Below are 20439 nucleotides of genomic sequence, written 5' to 3'. Positions count from 1 at the left end.
AGTTTTGGCGGAGACGGGATTAAACATCTTAATAATTGGGAAGCAACAATCTATATTATAAGAAAAATAATCTATGTAGAACTCTGTTCGTACATTGAAAATACATTGGAAGAAGTAAAATCTCCAAACTTTATTGTTTTAGGATGAAAACAAACAAAGTTACAGAATTTTATATAAAGTGGAGAAAATTTTAGTCGTTTTTACAATATATTTTTTTTTAATTCTGTGTTTTGTTTTAAAATTTTGAAATTTCGTGCCGTTGATAAACAAGCCGAAAGTAGTAAAATTCTTAAATTTCATTCTCATAGGATGAAAACAACGCAAAGTTGCGGAATTCTAAATAAAGTGGTGAAAATTTTGGTCGTTTCTACAATAAAAATTTTTTACTTTTAAGTTTTCAAATTTAGTACAGTTAATAAACAAACTGAAAGTATTATTAAAGCCGGTAACTTTCATAGTCTTATAATAAAAACTGGCAAAGTTACAGAATCTAATATAAAAGGGTAAAAATTTTGGTCGTTTTTACAATAAAATTTCCAAAAATCTTGTTTTTTACTTTTAAATTTTTAAATTTAGTACAGTTAATAAACAAGCTGAAAGTATTAAAGCCGCCAAGTTTCATTGTCTTATAATAAAAACTGACAAAGTTACAAAAATTTAATATAAAAGGGTAAAAATTTTGGTCGTTTTTACAATAAAAATTTTGTACTTTTAAATTTTCAAATTTAGTACAGTTAATAAACAAACTGAAAGTATTAAAGCCGCCAAGTTTCATTGTCTTATAATAAAAACTGACAAAGTTACAAGAATTTAATATAAAAGGGTAAAAATTTTGGTCGTTTTTACAATAAAAATTTTTTACTTTTAAATTTTCAAATTTAGTACAGTTAATAAACAAACTGAAAGTATTATTAAAGCCGGTAACTTTCATAGTCTTATAATAAAAACTGGCAAAGTTACAGAATCTAATATAAAAGGGTAAAAATTTTGGTCGTTTTTACAATAAAAATTTCCAAAAATCTTGTTTTTTACTTTTAAATTTTTAAATTTAGTACAGTTAATAAACAAGCTGAAAGTATTAAAGCCGCCAAGTTTCATTGTCTTATAATAAAAACCGACAAAGTTACAAGAATTTAATATAAAAGGGTAAAAATTTTGGTCGTTTTTACAATAAAAATTTTTTACTTTTAAATTTTCAAATTTAGTACAGATAATAAACAAACTGAAAGTATTATTAAAGCCGGTAACTTTTATAGTCTTATAATAAAAACTGGCAAAGTTACAGGATCTAATAAAAAAAGGGTAAAAATTTTGGTCGTTTTTACAATAAAAATTTCCAAAAATCTTGTTTTTTACTTTAAAATTTTTAAATTTAGTACAGTTAATAAACAAGCTGAAAGTATTAAAGCCGCCAAGTTTCATTGTCTTATAATAAAAACTGACAAAGTTACAGGAATTTAATATAAAAGGGTAAAAATTTCGATCGTTTTTACAATAAAAATTTCCAACAATGTTGTTTTTTGTGTTAAATTTTGGAATTTAGTACAGTTGATAAACAAGTTGAAAGTAGTAAAACTTTTTAAAATTTTACTGTCTGATAGTTAAAACTGGCAAAGTTACAGAATTTAATATAAAGGGGTAAAAATTTTGATCGGTTTTACAATAATTTTTTTTTTAAATGTTCTTTCTTGCTCTAAAATTTTGAGATTTAGCGCCGTTGTTAAACAAGCCAAAAGTAGTAAAACCTCAAAATTTCATTGTCTTGGAATAAAAACTGACAAAGTTACAGAATTTAACATAAAATGGCGAAATTTATTGGTTTGTTTCTAAAATAAAAATAAAAAAAATATATTTTTTTTATATTTTTTGCTCTAAAACTTATAAATTAAGTACAGATAAAAAACAAGTTGAAAGAAGTAAAATCTCCAAATTTCATTGTCTTAGAATTAAAGCTGTCAATGTTACGAAATTTAATGTAAAGAAATAAAAATTTTTGGTTCGTTTTCGCAATAAAAATTTCCAAAAGTTTTGTTTTTTTCTCTAAAATTTTAGAATTTAGCACAAACCAAAAGTAAAAAAACTGTCAATTTTATTGTTTTAGGATAAAATTACAGAATTTTATATGAAGTGGTTGAAAATTTTGGTTTGTTTGAAAATAAAAATTTCTAAAAAATGCATTTTTTTCTCTAAATTTTTGAAATTAAGTACAAATGAGAAACAAGTTAAAAGAAGTAAAATCTTTGAATTTCATTGTCTTAGAATTAAAACTGTCAATATTACGAAATTTATTAAGAAGTGGTAAATATTTTTGGTTCGTTTTCGATATAAAAATTTCCAAAAATTTTGTTTTTTTTCTAAAATTTTAGAATTTAGCACAGTTGATGAATAAGCCAAAAGTAGAAAAACCTGTAAATTTCTTTATCTTAGGGTAAAAACAGGCTAAGTTATAGAATTTTATACGAAGTGGTAGACATTTCTTTTATTTTTGGCGAAGACGGTGATAGAACATCTTTCTAATTGGCAAGCAACAATCCAATTTATAACAAAAATAATCTATTTAGACCCTGCTCGTACATTAGAAGTGAATCCATTCCACCACGCTTTTGACTTTAACTAAATTAAATTTATTTAATTTCCTCTGTGAGGGTAAATCATAACATGTTAATTAGACGAGTCAAAGCATAGAAGTACAAACTTGTAAATCTGTTTAAGATTCTGGAATTTCATACTTGCGATTTTCATTAGGAACTAACTTAATTAGACTCATCGTTTGATGTTAAATTCCAGTTTTTTGATCAATTACAATTGAAGTAGAAGTGAGGTAGGCAACTCAAAAAACACGTTTAAGTGCTGCCTGCATTACCGACTACAGGTCTCTGTATTGTATAGATTTCGCCACATTAAAGGAAACTGGTGGTGTTAATAAATAATTTTATTGATTATCAAAAAACTATACAAGTATATTACAATTCCAGACACAACAACGTTATAATTACGCCTTAATTTCACATTAGTATTGAGAATTGTTGCCTGATGAATATCCAGTATACAGAGTTGATGAAATGGCCCCATCTAAAACGCAATTTAACTAAAATAGCTAGCAAAATTTCACAGTTATAAAGCTATAATACAGAGAGAACAACTTTGTTACTTTATCGATCACATTGAATTTATTATAAAAATGTGTATATGGAACCTTAATTGTCAACAATGTTTTATAAAATGCTTTAGAAGTGAATTTATCTAAGTCTAACTAATATTTATTATAATACTGTTTTTTCTTTATGTACAATTTTTTTCGTGCAATATTTACACTGTCGCCGGTCTTGGTTCGTTCGTTCCTAAGAAACTTACAAAATTAGCTTATTAAAAATATTTTGCTTTTTAATTCAGTCATTTAAGAAATCTGTAATACTGCTAAAAGAGCTCTAAGAAAAGCATCCTAAAGTAACTAATACTGCGGTTGGGAAAGGTGTGATTTATTACAATCAATTCCTCTTTCTGTCTCACTAATTTTAACATTAACTTTACAAGAGAAAAATTATTTTTTTTGGTAATAATGGCAACAAAAGTGTGCATTGATGGAGGAATTATTAACAATTTTGGTTATCACAAATTAATTTCGTTAGAAGTGGAAACTTTTTACAATGTTTTTAAGGGTACAAAAATTGCAAAAAAATTGTTTTTTTCTGTTTACAGTTTTTTAGGTACAAGGGGTGTCACCACGCTGCAGGTTAAAATTTTGTTATGAAAAATTGTTACGAAATTTTATATGAAGTGATTCGTTTTATACTTTACTTCAAAATTTTAAAATTAAGCACAGTTGATAAACAAGCCAAAAGTAAAAAAACCTGTTAATTTTATTGCTTTAGAATGAAAACAGGCAAAGTTCAACATTTTTTTATAAATAGTAATTGAAATTTTTGGTTCCTTTGAATATAAAATTTTCTGAAAATTCTATTTTTTGCTTGATATTAAGTACAGATCTAAAAAAAGTTAAAAGCACTGAAATCTCAAAATTTTACTGTTTTAGAATTAAAACTATCAATGTTACGAAATTTAATGTGAAGTTTTTGGTTCCTTTTCGCAATAAAAATTTAAAAAATTTTGTTTTTTTTTCTAAAATTTTAGAATTGAGCACAGTTGATAAACAAGCCAAAAGTAGAAAAACCTGTAAATTTCATTATTATAGAATAAAAACAGGCAAAGTTACAAAATTTTATATGAAGTGGTTGAAATTTCTGTTCGTTTGAAAATAAAAATTTAAAAAAATTCAATTTTTTTTAATTTTGAAATTAAGTACAAATGAGAAACAAGTTGAAAGAAGTAAAATCTCCAAATTTTATTGTCTTAGAATGAAAACAAGCAAAGTTACAGAATTTTATATAAAGTGGTTGACATTTTTGGTTCGTTGCAAAAATATAAATTTCTAAAAAAATTCAATTTTTTCTCTAAAATTTTGAAGTTGAGTACAAATAAAAAACAAGTTAGAAGAAGTATAATCTCTAGATTTCATTGTCTTAGGATGAAAATAGATAACATTACAGAATTTAATATAAAAAAGTTGAAATGGTAATTTGACAGTTTATACTGTGCAAAAATTAATCAAATTATGAAAAAATCATTTCAGCAGTTTAAAATATGATAGCATTTGTCCGTTTAGCAATGAAAAAATCTCAAAAAAATAAATTTTGTCTCCGAAAGTAGAAGTTATTCGACATTTAAATAAAATTTCCATCCGCTAAAATTAAAGAAAAAATATGCAACAAATCCATGGTTGGTTGTATTTCGTTTGATTTGTGCGTTTCTTGTTATACGCATACAAGAAATTTTTTTTTGTCTATTATTTATAAACACTCCTTTTAACATCGAGCTATTGAAATGAGTGAACAGCTCACATTGGAGGTGTTTTTTTGTGACCATTTTCTGCTATAAAAACTGAATTGATAAAGACAATGCGTCCCAGATTTTATTCTTTTTAGGGTTCAATCAGATTTCCAATGTTGTTATGAAAAAAATGTGAAACCTTCAATAACAATTCCTAAAACTTGTGTCCTTTGCTCTAGAATTTTTAAAGCACAAAAATATTACCTTCACATTAATAACGTGGCTAAACCCTGCATACTCTAGACAGACATGAATAAGAAACCATTTTTTTGCGATTGAACAAACTTGAAAAAATTGAAGAAAGTAAAAAGCGACAGAACTTTGCCCATCTCCACCTCAATACATTTTAACACAAAACAAATATTTGTACCAAAATTCGTTTGAAATCGTCAAATCCCTGTTTCCTGAAGCTTAATTAGTTTATCAAAATCTTATCATAGTATAAAGTGGTCAGCTTAGGTATACGTGACATTACAGTGACGAAAAAAAAGCTCTAATTTTCACACACGTCACTGAACTTAGTCTAGAAAATGTTGAACCATCAGCGGAGTCGTCGGTCTCTGTTTGTGTAGTTTTTGCACTTTACACTGTTTCATCGTGTGGTATTTCGTCTTGTTGCTTGTGTGCCGAGACCATTTGTTGTTAAGTTCTTCGTTGGCCACTTTCTTCACTTTAGGAGTCGTTTGGCTGCAGCGATTGCCCTAAAAACAATTAAACAAATGTCAGGAGCAAGTTTCCACAAAGTTCTGAATTTAACAAGGTTATTATAACACTTGGGATTTAGTTCCACTTGTGTTACAATACAATCCTGTTATTTTACACAGTGGTGGTAGTAAGTAAAATAATAAAAATTCAAGAGGTACATAAACGGCATTCGCGCATTATTCTTTTGATCGCGCCATGCTTTTGCCCATAAAACGGGTAATCAAGTACCAAAACAATTCGAGGGGTTTTATGATGGTACTTCAGTTGCACCCTACCACTTTACGGTTTTATTCGTCTAGCAAACAATTGGAATTTATTAGTCTTACAAACAACAACGTGCTGCAGTTGTCGTAGGCTTTCGCTTTATGGCTCAGTTCGCTCTTGAGTTGCCATCCATGGAGATACACGTGTGGGCTGATGGGCTGTTCACCTCTTCGTATACTCAGGATCGATTGCCACCTACAAAACTCTTCAGTTCGCGAAAAACCTCGCAATTCTCACCTCGTTATGAGCTGGAAGAGGCGCGAATGTTGGCCGAACTTCTGCAGAACTCTCGCGGCGCCAAGCATGGCGTCTTGGTAAGAAGTGCAAACGGAGAGCGCCTTCCAGTAGTTGTGGAGGGCGGCCACTGGGTGTCCTCTTCCCATCAGCCAATGACCGTAAATAGTGGTGTAGTATGGATCTCGAGGATTCAAAAGAACGACTTTGTTCAGAAGAGTGTTAACAGTGGGGTCTTTTGGTCCGCGAAGACGCGCCAGCTCGATGTACGCTGGAGTGAATCTCGGCTCCAAAATCAAGCATTTTTTGAGCATCCGCTCCGACTCTCCAGTTCTATTGGACTTTCTGCAAAAAAAATTAGCCCGGCGCCTCCACCATTTTCACCATTTTTTTATTACCTGTAAAGCTGCCCGAGGTTGTAATGCGCGTTGACGTGGTCAGCCGAGTATCGAATGGCGGCGAGGAAATGCAGTTCGGCTTCTTGTTCGTCGCTCAATAAAGTCCCTAAATTATTGTGGGCACTTGCATAAGTCGGCCATAGTCTGCAATAGATTAAAGCTGCATTAGTCCACTTCCAATAAACCTCGCAGATCTACTTACTTCAAAGCTTTGTGGTAATGAGACTTCGCTAATTCAGGTCTCGCAGAATCTCGAAGAAAATTCGCGTAGTTGTAATGCATCTTAGCGTTGTGTGGTAATGTCATTAACCCTGCCCTAAGGAAACGAGGAATTTAAATTGGAGGTTTCAGCCAAGTCGGATTTCAACGCTTTACAAATATTATTTTTGAAATGGTAATGGAGTTTTTGAAGAGGTTCAGGGAGTTATTGATTACGAACGGAGCTAACAAGTGTCTTCGAGGGTTTTATTGCTGTTTTCTATAACGACGAGGATGAAAAATTCAAAACTAATACTCTTGACCGAGGCTATAAAATCATTGTTTTATTATTTAATGGGCGGTTTATGGGTTGAAATTACGAGCCTGATGAGGATTCAGTTTAAAATAAAGCACCGATGTTCGGTGTAAATTTAATATAAATTCATAACTTTATTATTGCCTAAAAGTAGTGTAATAAAAGCAAATCTTCTTTTTTCTATGGAAGACTGAGCTTCTATAAACGGGTATTTTACAACCTCCTCAAGTATTAAAGAGCATCAAAAAGAAAGAACTCTAGAAAAGTTGGAGCGTAAAGAACGACGAAGTCGAAGAGCGTAAACTTTTTTATTTATTTTGTTCTTTGGCACTATTGAAAAACAAGTCAAAAATTTTGAACACAACTGTCTTTAGAATGAAAATTTTAAAATTTTTGCAACCGCTCAAAAATAAAAATTTTCAAAACCCAGTTTTAAAACAAGTTTAGAGTAGTAACTCTCCTAAATTTTAAGATTCTATCATTGTAAGAACCAAAATACAAGGATTTATAAAAAGGTTCCAAAAATTTGGTTCTTCTTCAAAAGAAAAAATTCTACAATTTGTCTTTTTTGTTCTACAATTTTGCACTTTAGCACAGTGGAAGAACAAGTTAAGAATAATAATTTCCCTGAATTTCAAACTTATAGCTTAAAAGTTACAAAAATGACAGGTCCTAGAATCAAAATTTTAAAAATGTCTGCATTCGCTCAAAAATAAAAATTTTCAAAACTTGTTTTTGTTTTAGAACTTTCTACTTTAGCCCAGTTTTAAAATAAGTTAAGAGTTGTAACTTCCCTGAATTTGATGGTTCCAACATTACAAGAACCAAAATTACACGTTTTAATAAAAAAGGGTGCAAACTTTTTCTTTGTCCTCAAAATAAAAATGTTTAAATTTTGTAATTTTTTTAGTTATAATTGTGTGCAGTTGAAAAATAAATAAAGAGTAACAACTTGTGCAAATTTTATATCTATAGAATTAAAATTACTAAAATTATAAGCATTAGAATCAAAACTAAAAAAAATTGTGATCGTTCAACAATAAAAAAATTGGAAAACTTGTCTTTTTAGTTCTATGATTTTGAATTTTGGTACAGTTAAAAAACCAGTTAAGATTATTTATTCTCCTAAATTTGAATCTTATAGCTCAAAAATGACAAAAATAAGTGGTCTTAGAATCAAAATTATAAAAAAAATCTATTAGCTCAAAAAAAAAAATCCAAAGCTTTGGCCCAGTTTTAAAACAAGTTAAGAATTGTAATTTTCCTAAATTTCATGGTTCCAACATAATAAGAACCAAAATTACAGGTTTTAATAAAAAAGTTTTCAAATTTTGGCTCGTCCTCAAAATAAAAATGTTTCAATTTTGACTTTTTTGTGCTATAATTGTGCACTTTGGTATAGTTGAAAAATTAGTTAACAGGAGCAACCTGTTCGAATTTCATATTAATCGCATTAAAATTTCGAAAAATCTAGATCTTAGAATCAAATTTTTGAAAAATTTGGTGACGTATTTAGAAATAAAAAATTTCGAAAACTTGTCTTTTTTGTTCTATAATTTTGTACTTTGATACAGCTGAAAAACAAGTTTAGCTACCTGTCCAAATTTCTTATCATTAGCATTAAAATTACGAAATTTATAGCCTTTAGAACCAAAATTTTGAAAAAAATTGCGTCTACCCAAGACTAAAAAAATCTCAAATTTGTCTTTTAGTCCTATAATTTTATAGTTTGGTACATTAAAAAAACATGATAAAAGTAGAAACTTCCCTGAATTTTATGATACCAACATTGTCAGGTTTATAAAAAAGTTTCAAAATTTTAATAAAAAAAAACTTGTATTCTTTGCTCCATAATTTTGTATTTTGGTTGAGTTGAAAAACAAGTTAAGAGTGGTAATTTTCCTGAAACTCATAATTCCAATTTTATAAAAACCAAAATTACAGATTTTAAGACAAATGATTGCAAAATTTACAAATTTACACTACAAAATAATTTTTTTTTAAATTTTGACTCTTATGTGCTATAACTGAACTTTAGCACAGTTGAAAAATAAGTCAAGAGAAGCAGTTTCTCCAAATCTCATATCAATAGCATTAAAATTACAGGTCTTGAAATCAAAATTTGGAAAAATTTGGAAAAATTTGGAAAAGACTGTCTAACAATAAAAAAATTGTAAAACTTGTCTTTTTTGTTCGATTATTTTGTACTTTGGCACAGAAGAAAAACTACTTAAGAATAGCTATTTCCCTAAATTTCAAACTCATAGCTTAAAAATTTCAAAAATGACCTTTCTTAGAATCAAAATTTTAAAAATGTTTGCATTCGCCCAAACATACAAATTTTCAAAACTTGTCTTTTTTGTTCTATAATTTTGTACTTTGGTACAGTTGAAGAACAGGCTAAAAACCGTAATTCCTCTAAATTTTAAGATTTCATCATTGTAGGAACCTAAATTACATGGTTTTATAAAAAAGATTACAAAATTTGACACTTCTTCAAAAAAATTTTCTAAAATTTGTCATTTTGGTTCTACAATTTTATATTTTGGCACAGGTAAACAGCAAGATTAAAGTTAGAATTTCCTTCAATTTCATGCTCCCAGCATTGCAAGTAGCAAAATTAAAGGTTTAACAAAAAAAGTTGAAAAATTTCAATTTTTTTTTTAACTTTACTTTAGTAGCAATAAAATTACCTACGACAATGACACCTTTTGCAATCAAAATTTTGGAATTGTTTTTAGTCTTCAACCAAAAATAAAAGTAGTGTGAAAAAATAAATCAATTTTAAAGTCCTATAAACGCGGATTTAACAGCCTCCTCAAGTATGAAAAAGCTGGGATGGGTGGTTAAACTGGCAAGAAATAAAAATTAACACATACCTAAGTAATGATTCCCTAGAACGCCAATCCCGGTTTCTGATGACAGTCCTCAAGCAACTCGTCGTTAGTAGTAACATGACAAAGCAGATGATAGTTTGTCGGTGTTTAGAATAAGAATTCCAGAATATCTGGATACCATATACGACTAATAAAGTACACCCTAAACTGAAACATCAAAGGGTAATTTCCTCATGTAAAGCGACGCCTGGAAACTACATACCTAGGAATATACAAGACTCTTTCCGCTACTACAAATCCCACAGTAACAACAAGATTAGCCGCCGGCAAGAAGGGTAAAACCAACAACATGAGCCCAAGAACGACCGGGACATGCTTCTGGTTCTGAAAAGAAAAACTTATCTGTTATCGATATCCTCGGATTATGGATAAATACTGTCAAATCGTGAAATCCTTTAAGCCAGTTTCTTTAACAAATTCAAAATTGGTCGCAGACTTTGTCAGATCCCGTAGGGTTCGTTAATTTATTACAGGATCTTGTGGGGTTATCCAAAGGAGGAAGAAAAGAAGGCAATTGTTCCGCTAGAGCCTAAAAAATCGCCTCTTTTCTCTTAATATTTACATGCTTTGTTATACCCATCTTTTTATAGCCGCTCTTTTTTCATCCAAAACACGCCTTCAACTGAAGAATTCATCGCAATTACTTTCCGCCTTATTTCAATTCGATCGCGTTAAAACAATAGTCGTGTATTTCACACGACGGAATCGAAAATAAACACACGCGACCACAATCGGTCAATATTTATGCAAATTCTCGCAATCATTTCATTTAGGATATAAATCAAACCCGCGCTAAAAGAAACATTAGATAAATGTATTTCATGTTAATGTCGAGGCAGCGAATTCTGAAAAGCAAATATTAAAGCAACATTATGGTATTATTTGCCTTTCTGTTAGGAATAAGGATGTGAGCGAGCCGGGAAAGATATAAGCATAAGGAAAAATGCTTTTAACATTTTATAGCAATATTTTTATTTCCTGGAATGTAGCGCTGTATACTTAATACTAGCATACGTTATGTAAATGTAAATATTTCCGTTACATTAACTTGATATGAGATGTGCGGTCAATATTTTAGAAGGAGCATTTCGGGCCGACGCTCACGGTGGAAATTATGGTGCAGTTAACACTCTTTTAGAGATAAGAAAATTAAGCCGCTTAGGTAATTGGTAAGGGGCTAATTATTTCTTCCCAACTAGTACAAGAAAGTTCTTGTTAAGTACATCACTCGACTATAGTTTTGTGGCTAAATTAACTTATTTTGTTTTAAAGAAACTTTATAATAAGGCAGGATTCATCGAGTTTAAAAGAAACTTAGATTCTTGTAAATTACACAGAGACGCATCTACAATTTTTCCATTTTCTGGACGTCTGTGGATGTCAAGAACTTTCCGCTTCTGACTTTAGAGAGCGCGGAATCAAATAACAAAATCTCTAATTTTGTTTAGTGGTTTCAAAAAGATGGTTTATCTTAATTCTTTGGATATTTGGAGCATTCTTTGTTTCTGTGTTTGTTTAGTTGAATTTACAAGACAGTTTCCTGTTTATTTGGAATTCAAGCTTGAATTTAAACGTTGTTTCCCAAAAACTGCAAAAAACGTTTACGCTCGCTCTTATCATACTTGTTTTTAACTTTCGCTTAATTACTGGTTTTAAAAACAACATTTTTAAATGTGATTATTGCGAAAAATTAATTTGTTTGAAATAAATTGGGCTTTCTATCTTTATATTAGTGGTAAGATGACTTTGCTTTGTGAATCAAACTGAAACTTTAATTAGAAGCGCAATATAAAAAAACTTACGTAAAGTTATTAAGAAAAACACAGATATAAAGTAAGCAAGTGTTTAACATCCTTTACAAAAATTTGTAATTTTGGTAAATTTAGTGCCACATTTATGAAATTTCGGGAATTTACTATTTTTAAGTCGTCTATTAAGTCCACCAAATGCAAAATTCTAGAGCAGATGATACAAATTTTAGAAATTTTTCTTTTATTAGAGACTAAGCAAAAATGTTCGACATTCTTCACTAAAATTCGTAATTTTAGCAATTTTAGTGCTATAGCTATCAAATTTAAGGAAGTCTTTAAGTCAATTATTAACTCCACCAAATTGCAAAATTCTAAACCAAAAGACACAAATTTTAGAAATTTTTGTTTTGAAAACCAAGCAAAAATGTTCGACATTCTTTACTAAAATTCTTAATTTTGGCAATTTTAGTGATGTAGCTATGAAATTTATAAAAGTTACTACCTTTAAGTTGCTTATTTACTTCACTAAATTGCAAAACTGTAGAGCAAAAAACACAAACTTTAGAAATTTTTTTTTTAGAGACCAAAGAAAAATTTCCGACATCGTTGAGTAAAATTTGTAACTTTAGTAATATTACTACTACAGCTATAAAATTTACGGATGTGACAATTTTTAATCTGCTTAGTAACTCCAACAAGTTGCAAAATTTTAGGCCAGAAGACACAAATTTTAGAAATTTTTTTTTGGAGACCAAGCAAAAATGTTCGACATCCTTCACTAAAATTTGGAATTTTGACAATTTTACTGCTATTGCTATGAGATTTGAGGAAGTTACTATCTTTAAGTCGTTTATTAGTTTTTCCCAAATTGCAAGATTATAGAGCAAAAAACACAAATTTTAGAAATTTTTCTTAAGGCGACCAAGCAAAAACGTTCGACATCGTGTAACTAAAATTCGTAACTTTGCTAATTTTACTTTAACAGCTATGAAATTTGGGACTGCTGCTACTTTTGATCTGTTTAGTAACGCCACCAAATTGCGAAATTGTTGAGTGAAAGGAACAAATTTTAGAATTTTTTTTGGAGCCAAGCAAGAATTTTCGACTTCAGTAACTTCGATCTTCAGTAACTTTGACAATTTTAGAGCTATAGCAATAAAATTTAGGGAATTTACTATTTTTGATTTGCTTATTAACTCCACTAAATTGCAAAATTGTCGACCAAAAGACGCCAATTTTCGATTTTTTATTGTTTTAGAACAGACATTTTGAAAAATTTTGCGACTACAAAAATCTTATTTTTTTTGTTCTATAATTTTGTACTTTAGCACTATTTTAAAACAAGTAAAGAGTAGTAATTGTTTTGACTTTCATGGCTCCAATACTACAGAAACCAAAATTACAAATTTTAATAAAAAGGGTCCAAAGTTTTGGCTCGTTCTCATAATAAAAATGTTTAAATTTTGTTTTTTTTGTGCTATAAAAATGTGCACTTAAGTACAATAGAAAAAGAAGCTAAGAGTAGCAACTTCTTCAAATTTCATGTCTATAACATTAAAATTACGAATTACAGGCATTAGAATCATAATTTTAGAAATGTTTTCATCCTGGCGAGAACAAAAACAAAACTTGTCATTTTGTTTTATAATTTTCTATTTTAGCCCAGTTAAAAACAAAGGTAAGAGTACTAATTTCCCTAACTTTCATTGTTCTAACATTAAAAGTACCAAAAATACCGGGTATTCACTGAATTAATTTCATTAGATTAGTGTCCTCATTTTTTAAAACGCAAAATTATTTTTTTTTACTTTTGACAATACCAGAAAGCTCCAATTTCATGTAAAACCGATAAAGTTCCCACAATAATCTACCACCAAAAATTAGAAAGATTTCACGTCCAAGCAGTACTTATGCGCTCAGCACCGCTTGAAATTTTTTCCACTTGACTGTCCTCCAAAAGAAAATCAATAAAATACCACTTAAGCTTATTTCTGTACGTTTAATATGTGGAAAAGCGCCAAAACTATCAATTCCCAAGATCAGCTGCATATTCCCATCTCCTTAACGATGCCAGAATCAAATTACTAAGCCACTTCCTTCTTAAATTCACCATCGTCTCTGGTAATAACGCAGTCTAAGCACTTTGTAATCTCAAATATTGATCAGCGAGCTACTTGGAATGCACGACATAGTGCAGTTGCAAAAAATGTCCACCCTTCGTACAAATAGGGCCAATACTCTTCAGAGTGTGTGTCTAACGAAGCGTCCTCTCTGCAATCATTGTACATCGATGGAGAGTTATTATTAAAATCGACGTATTTCGCAGACGTCCCTTTATTTAACTTCCATTCGAATTAAATTGTTTGTTCGTGTATGAACAGATAAGTGTCGCTGACAGTCAATCTGAGGCGTGTCGATGTCAGATTCTTTCGGTTGAAAGTGAGCGAAATTCTAGACTAATAGTTAGATTACCTGGCTAAAGCGTCTTATTTACTCGGAAGTAAAGGTTCAATGCGGAGGTTAATTTGGGAGTTAGTTAGTTACTTTGAAGATGTACTTATGTACATAGCACAATCGAATAGTGAAAATCCTGTTTAACTAGAGGAACAAAGCATTCTAAGCATACATGCAAGACTATGGATTACCTCGAAGTCTGAGAGACTTCTCAAGACGAGGAGAAGAGCTCCTCCGAAGAAGAAGCAGGTCATCAGGTTTCTCGAGTCGGACATTGATGTGACAAGAGGGACTGACCCCATTTGCCAGTCGTGGGACAATGTGGCTGGACACAGAAGCAGCCACCAATTGAACGCAGCCAAGTAGCAAAAAGTCAACACTCTGGAAAAGAAAAAAACTGCATTGACTACAACACAAATCATTGACTTTCAATTTTCCCTTTTATTGCGGGAAGAAAGTGCGCTAGTGCTGCGAGCAAACATTAATATTTATGGCGTGGTCGATATAGATGCACTGATGAAAGCCTCAGATTGAGTGTTTCCATCTGATAAGTTTAAAACATACTTCAACTCCTCGCCATAAGCGGTGAAATTAAATTTGAAAGTTTCGTTCGAGTAATTTAAAATTATTTAAAAGATTCAACTAGTTCATGGAACTCCGCGACAATTAGGTGCTTTGAACATGCTTGCAATTACTGCCCACACGTTTAAGTTCCATGTTGATACAGGCATTCTAAATATTGGATGCGTGTTGATGGTTTGCGGAACTTCTGTATAAATAACTTTGAGAGTAAATATTTGGGCGAAAAGTGCTGGAAAGTGATATTTGTCTTTATCTTGCTTGCTGATTGCAATTTCACTGAGAGGTGGAAGTTTGGTTTTGGGAACGTAGCAGATTGTAATTGAAGAAAAGATCTCGAATAACTTTTCTTTAATTACATACTTTGAAGGGAAATAGATATCAAGTAAAAAGAAAACTTTGACTCGCACTCTAAAAATTCCTATTTTTGTTTGTTTTGCGGGGAATTCCTCGTTTCTCGGTTTAGTTTATAACTAAAGTTAGATTTTTCGCGCATCCACCAGTTTTGCATTGTAATGGAAAGTCTATGCTTTTCTTAATTCTTCTTTTTAATAATGGTGACATGAAACGTATGATTTAGCTCAAGAGCGAGTAAAACCAGCGCAAACCGTTGTATTTTATCTGTTGTAGTTTAGAAGACATCGAGCATTGAAAATATGAAAAATAAAAATCAACTATCCAAAACTTTAATCGGTTATAACTCGGTTATTTGTTGTCGGATCTAAATCGCTGATCCAGATTTAGAATCTGCGGAAAATTCTGCGTTCACTGATGTAAATAACTTAAATTTACTGGAAAAAATATGCGAGATGTCGATATCACAAGTTTGGCATAGTTTTAGTCATGAATTTTTGCAAAAATTTGCAAATTTGGACTGTAGAAAAATTAACTATTTCTTATGTAAAAAATCGCGAGAGAAACGATGGCGCATCTCAATATCTGAAATAGTTTCCGAGATATCGAGCACGAATTGTTTCGAATTTTCGAATTTTCTGGCGACAACCCAAAAATTCAAACGACCATAACTCGGTTATTTGTTAACGAAAATTCAAAAATTTTTATGTTTTTAAATTCAGCGTGAAATTCTGCGTAAAATGAGACCCAAATTTGTTAAGTTTGCTTAATAAATAAACGAGGTATTGGCCAAACTGTTTTGGAAACATCATTTTAGGGTGATTTTTAATAAATGTTTTCAAAATAAAAACGACGTTTAATAGCATTGTTGTGCTATTGTACATCAATCGAAAGAGGAGCTCAAAATATATCTACTGGCCAATTTTGAGATCTATCGGACAAATAGTTTACGAGTTATGGCCAAAAATAAAAAAAATGAAAAATTTTCATCGTTTGAGTCGGAATTTTTTTTTGCGAAAAATTGACTATCGAATTTTGGGCTTTTGATAACATTTTCTAACGTAAAATGAACCGAGAAAAAGAATGGCGCAAACCGCATCTCAATATCTCAAATAGTTTCCGAGATATTTAACTTTGAAAATTACGAAAAATGAGAAAAAATGAAATTCAACTTTCCAAAATTTGATCGGCCACAACTCAGTTATTTGTTGTCGGATCTGAATTTAAATTTCAGATTTGGAATTTGCGGAAAATTCTTCGTACACTGATGTATAATAACTTAAGTTTACTCTAAAAAATAAGCGAGATATCGATATCAAAAGTTTGACCATAGTTTTAGTCATGAATTTTTGCGAAAATTTGCAAATTTCGATTGTAGAAAAATCAAAGAACTATTTCTTATGTAAAAAATCGCAAGAAAAACAATGGCGCAAACCGAATCTCAATATCTGAAATAGTTTCCGAGATATTGAGAACGAATTGTTTTGAATCTTCAAAAATTTGGCGCTCTGGCGACAACCCAAAATTTCAAACGGTCATAACTCGGTTAATTGTTGACGAAAATTCAATTTTTTTATGTTTTCATGATTCAGCGCGAAATTCTGCGTAAAATGAGACCCAAATGTGTTAAGTTTGCTTAATAAATAAACGAGGTATTGGCCAAAAACTGTTTTGAAAACACAATTTTAGGGTGATTTTTAATCAATGTTTTCAAAATAAAAACGACGTTTAATAGCATGAATTAAAAGAGGAGCTCAAAATCTATCTACTGGCCAAATTTGAGATCTATCGGACAAATGGTTTACGAGTTATGGCCAAAAATAATAAAAATGAAAAATTTTCATCGATTGAGATGGAATTTTTTTTCGCAAAAAATTGACTATCGAATTTTGGGCTTTTGAGAACATTTTCTAACGTATTTGGAATCTGCGGAAAATTCTGCGTACAGTGATGTATAATAACTTAAGTTTACTCTAAAAAAATAAGTGAGATTTCGATATCAAAAGTTTGCCATAGTTTTAGTCAAACAATGGTGGACACTGAATCTTGGACAGAATTGTCATTTGATTGTCAAAGTTTCTAAACCGGGCTTTACAGAGGACGTTTGTTCATAACCAAACTTTTAATTTCTGATTCAATTGTCATTTTGACATTTTAGCAATAATAAAACCACTGGAATCCATGAAGTGTTGTAGCGCAAAACCAATTCTAGCTTCCTTGTGGCGGCACATCAATTGTTATTGTCAAAAATTTGTTTGACTTTTGTATTAACGTCAATCATAATGACAATAAAGCTAGGATTACACCGAGACTTTTTGAAATAAAAGGAAAGTGCTGTCCAAGATTCTGTGTCCACCATGGTATTTTTTTGCGAAAAACTGCAATTTTCGTCTTTTGGAAAATATAAAAACTATTATTTGTTGTCGGAATCTGCGGAAGATTCTGCATACACTAATGTACACTAACTCAAGTTTGCTTTAAAAAATAAGCGAGATATTAATATCAGAAGTTTGGCATGGTTTTAGTCATGAATTTTTGCGATAAACTGCAAATTTGTGACTTTTGGAAAATCTAAAGACTATTTCTTATGTAAAAAATCGCGAGAAAAACGATGGCTCAAACGGTCTCCTAATATTTCTAATAGTTTTCGAGATATTGATCAAAGTCTGTTTTCATATGGTCTTTTTGGAGTGATTTTCCATAATTTTTTTGAAACAAAAATGATGTCTAAAATTTTTGAATTATACATCAGTTGAAAGAACAGCTTAAAATCTATCAACTGTGCAAATTTGAAGTCGATCGGACAAATAGTTTATGAGTTTTGATCAAAATAACAAGAATTGAAAGATATCGACCTTTAAATTAGCCTTAAAATTATTAATTTTTCAAATTTTCCGTTTCTTTTTATCAGTGCTAGTTTCAAAGAGTCATTTTGGACTTTTTTCTATAAATGTCTGTATTCTCCGATGTACAATGAAGATTACAATACTTGTCTTAAGCCTAGAGAAAGTGAAAAATGTGATAAACAAGAAGAGATTCCCTTTGATTTGTGCCGCCGATAATCGCATTTTTGGCTGCCTGAATGTTATTTAAGAATAAATAATTTCCCCCAGCCGCAGGTCTTGGATCTGCAAAGAATGTTAACCACCCCCAATACTTCGCCAAAATAAAAACAAACTTTCGGTGTTTTATTGTGTGCATTTTCCTAAACCGGAATTATGGCGCATTATCAAGATAAAATTCCGCTTTGAGCGTAAGCTCGTGTTATGCAAATGGGGTAGGCATGCTGACGTAATTTCATCATGTTAAAGAGAATAGGAGAATTACATGTTAAGTAACATTAACAAAGAAAAGTCTGCAAATTGGCCGCTAACGCAATTAGGCAAATTTGAAGGGGTGAAGTTGATTAGATTGTAGCAAGTCGTCGGAACTCTTGCTTGTATCGAACGTAAGTTTTGGGTCAAGTTGTTTGCGTTTTGAAATATCGTAAGTCATCACGCGCGATTCTTTTGAAGTTTGTCTGGGTAATTTATCTGGAACACAACGGCTTTGATGAAACAACTTATTCGATCCCTTTGCGACGTGGCTGTACAAAGTAATCATCTTGCGGTGTTATTAGTTATGTCTCAGAGCTTTAGTATCAAACTATAATATGTTATATGTTGCCGCATTAATACAGTGCTATTATGTCTCGTTAAAACCATTAACCCCATACGTAATCGGATTGTAAGTTAGCAGCGTCGAAGTCGTTCTCGTAAGATTTCGTTCCCATGGGGGCTGTTTCGGTGAAGAAAGCTATATTTCTTGTTTAACTACTTCGTTCTTTTTATATATCTGGCGGTGAATTTACTAGCACTGTTAAATCAAAATTTCATTATTTACATTTTATTCGCTTTTATACGAGCGCTTTTTTTGGGATAAAAACAACCGTCAAATACGAAACAATTTATGGACAAAACACGGGAAACAAACACAGAGCGCATTACAAAGATTGTTGTGATTTCATTAAACATCATTTTAAGACAAACAACATTCCTCTATTACAATATTTATTTAGTTTCGCAATTCGGAATAAGTTTCTGGAATAATATTATGCGTTCTGAAATCCTTACAATAACAAAAACGCTCACTTCTCTGATAACCTACAACGAAATATCACTGCAGAGATTCGCATAAGTTCTCAAAGTATAAACATTTCAAAATATTTTCTTTATTTTATAATTAAAAATTACAACAAGGTGTCACTATAAAAGTTTATGGCGAAGTCGATTTTCGGGAACTGTCAGATACTGTCTAAATGACTGTCAACTTTGTAATCTGATTAAACCTTAAACCCGAGCAAACCTAAACACTAAACAAACGTGAAAAAACTTGAACGAAACTGAACAAATTTAAACAAACGTGGAAAAACCTGGAAATACCTTAATAAAAGCGAATTCTAATGAAAAACAGCACGAGAAAAACTATGGTGCGACCGTTTTTTCTCATCTCTCGTAGTTTTAAAAGTACTGAGTAACAAAAATAAAAAATTTAAAAAAATAACAATTTTTTTTTAATTTTAGGTTTATTCGTAACTAAAAATTTCGAAAATTTGTGTCAGGTGGTTTAGAGTCTAGTAATTTACTACAATTATTTATGAAGCTTAAAGTAATAATCTCCCCAAATTTCATCCCTGTGGCACCAACAGGAGCAAAGTTACAGGGTTTTATTTAGAAGTTTTCTAAATTTTAGCTAGTTCTAACACTAAAATTTTCCAACATTTGTGCTTCTTGGTATAAAATGTTCTAATTTAGTACAGTTGATGAAATAGTTAAAAGAAGCAACCTCCCCAAATTTCATTTCTGTGGCATCAACAGAACCAAAGTTACAGGGTTTTATTTAGAAATTTTCTAAATTTTAGCTAGTTCTAACACTAAAATTTTCCAACATTTGTGCTTCTTGGTATAAAATGTTCTAATTTAGTACAGTTGATGAAATAGTTAAAAGAAGCAACCTCCCCAAATTTCATTTCTGTGGCATCAACAGAACCAAAGTTACAGGGTTTTATTTAGAATTTTGTAAATTTTAGGCAAGTAATAAAACTAAAATTTTCTAAAAATTGTGCTTGTTGGTATAAAATGTTCTAATTTGATACAGTTGATGAAATAGTTAAAAGAAGCAACCTCCCCAAATTTCATTTCTGTGGCATCAACAGAACCAAAGTTACAGGGTTTTATTTAGAAATTTTCTAAATTTTAGCTAGTTCTAACACTAAAATTCTCCAACATTTGTGCTTCTTGGTATAAAATGTTCTAATTTGGTACAGTTAATGAAATAGTTAAAAGAAGCAACCTCCCCAAATTTCATTTCTGTGGCAGCAACAGAACCAAAGTTACAGAGTTGTATTTAGGATTTTGTAAATT

General features: G+C 30.7%; 1 protein-coding gene across 1 annotated transcript in view; it reads right to left on the bottom strand.

Moving 5' to 3' along the window:
* Positions 1–4827: 4827 nt before the first annotated feature.
* LOC148173421 (protein O-mannosyl-transferase TMTC1-like) overlaps positions 4828–20439 on the bottom strand; it is a 256948-nt gene continuing 241336 nt past the window's right edge. Inside the window, exons 8-15 of the mRNA XM_088038718.1 lie at positions 14296–14485; positions 10102–10223; positions 9882–10046; positions 6691–6804; positions 6489–6632; positions 6094–6435; positions 5919–6051; positions 4828–5588 (exon numbers count right to left, since the gene is read on the bottom strand). Coding sequence (XP_087894844.1) covers positions 5406–5588; positions 5919–6051; positions 6094–6435; positions 6489–6632; positions 6691–6804; positions 9882–10046; positions 10102–10223; positions 14296–14485 — 1393 coding nt within the window. The 3' untranslated portion in view covers positions 4828–5405. The remainder of the gene's footprint in view (positions 5589–5918; positions 6052–6093; positions 6436–6488; positions 6633–6690; positions 6805–9881; positions 10047–10101; positions 10224–14295; positions 14486–20439) is intronic.

The sequence above is a fragment of the Gnatocerus cornutus genome, chromosome 6, assembly GCF_029298725.1.
Source record: "Gnatocerus cornutus isolate USDA-ARS CGAHR chromosome 6, icGnaCorn1.1, whole genome shotgun sequence".
Classification (NCBI taxonomy): domain Eukaryota; kingdom Metazoa; phylum Arthropoda; class Insecta; order Coleoptera; family Tenebrionidae; genus Gnatocerus; species Gnatocerus cornutus.
This window is presented reverse-complemented; position numbering and strand designations above follow the sequence as displayed.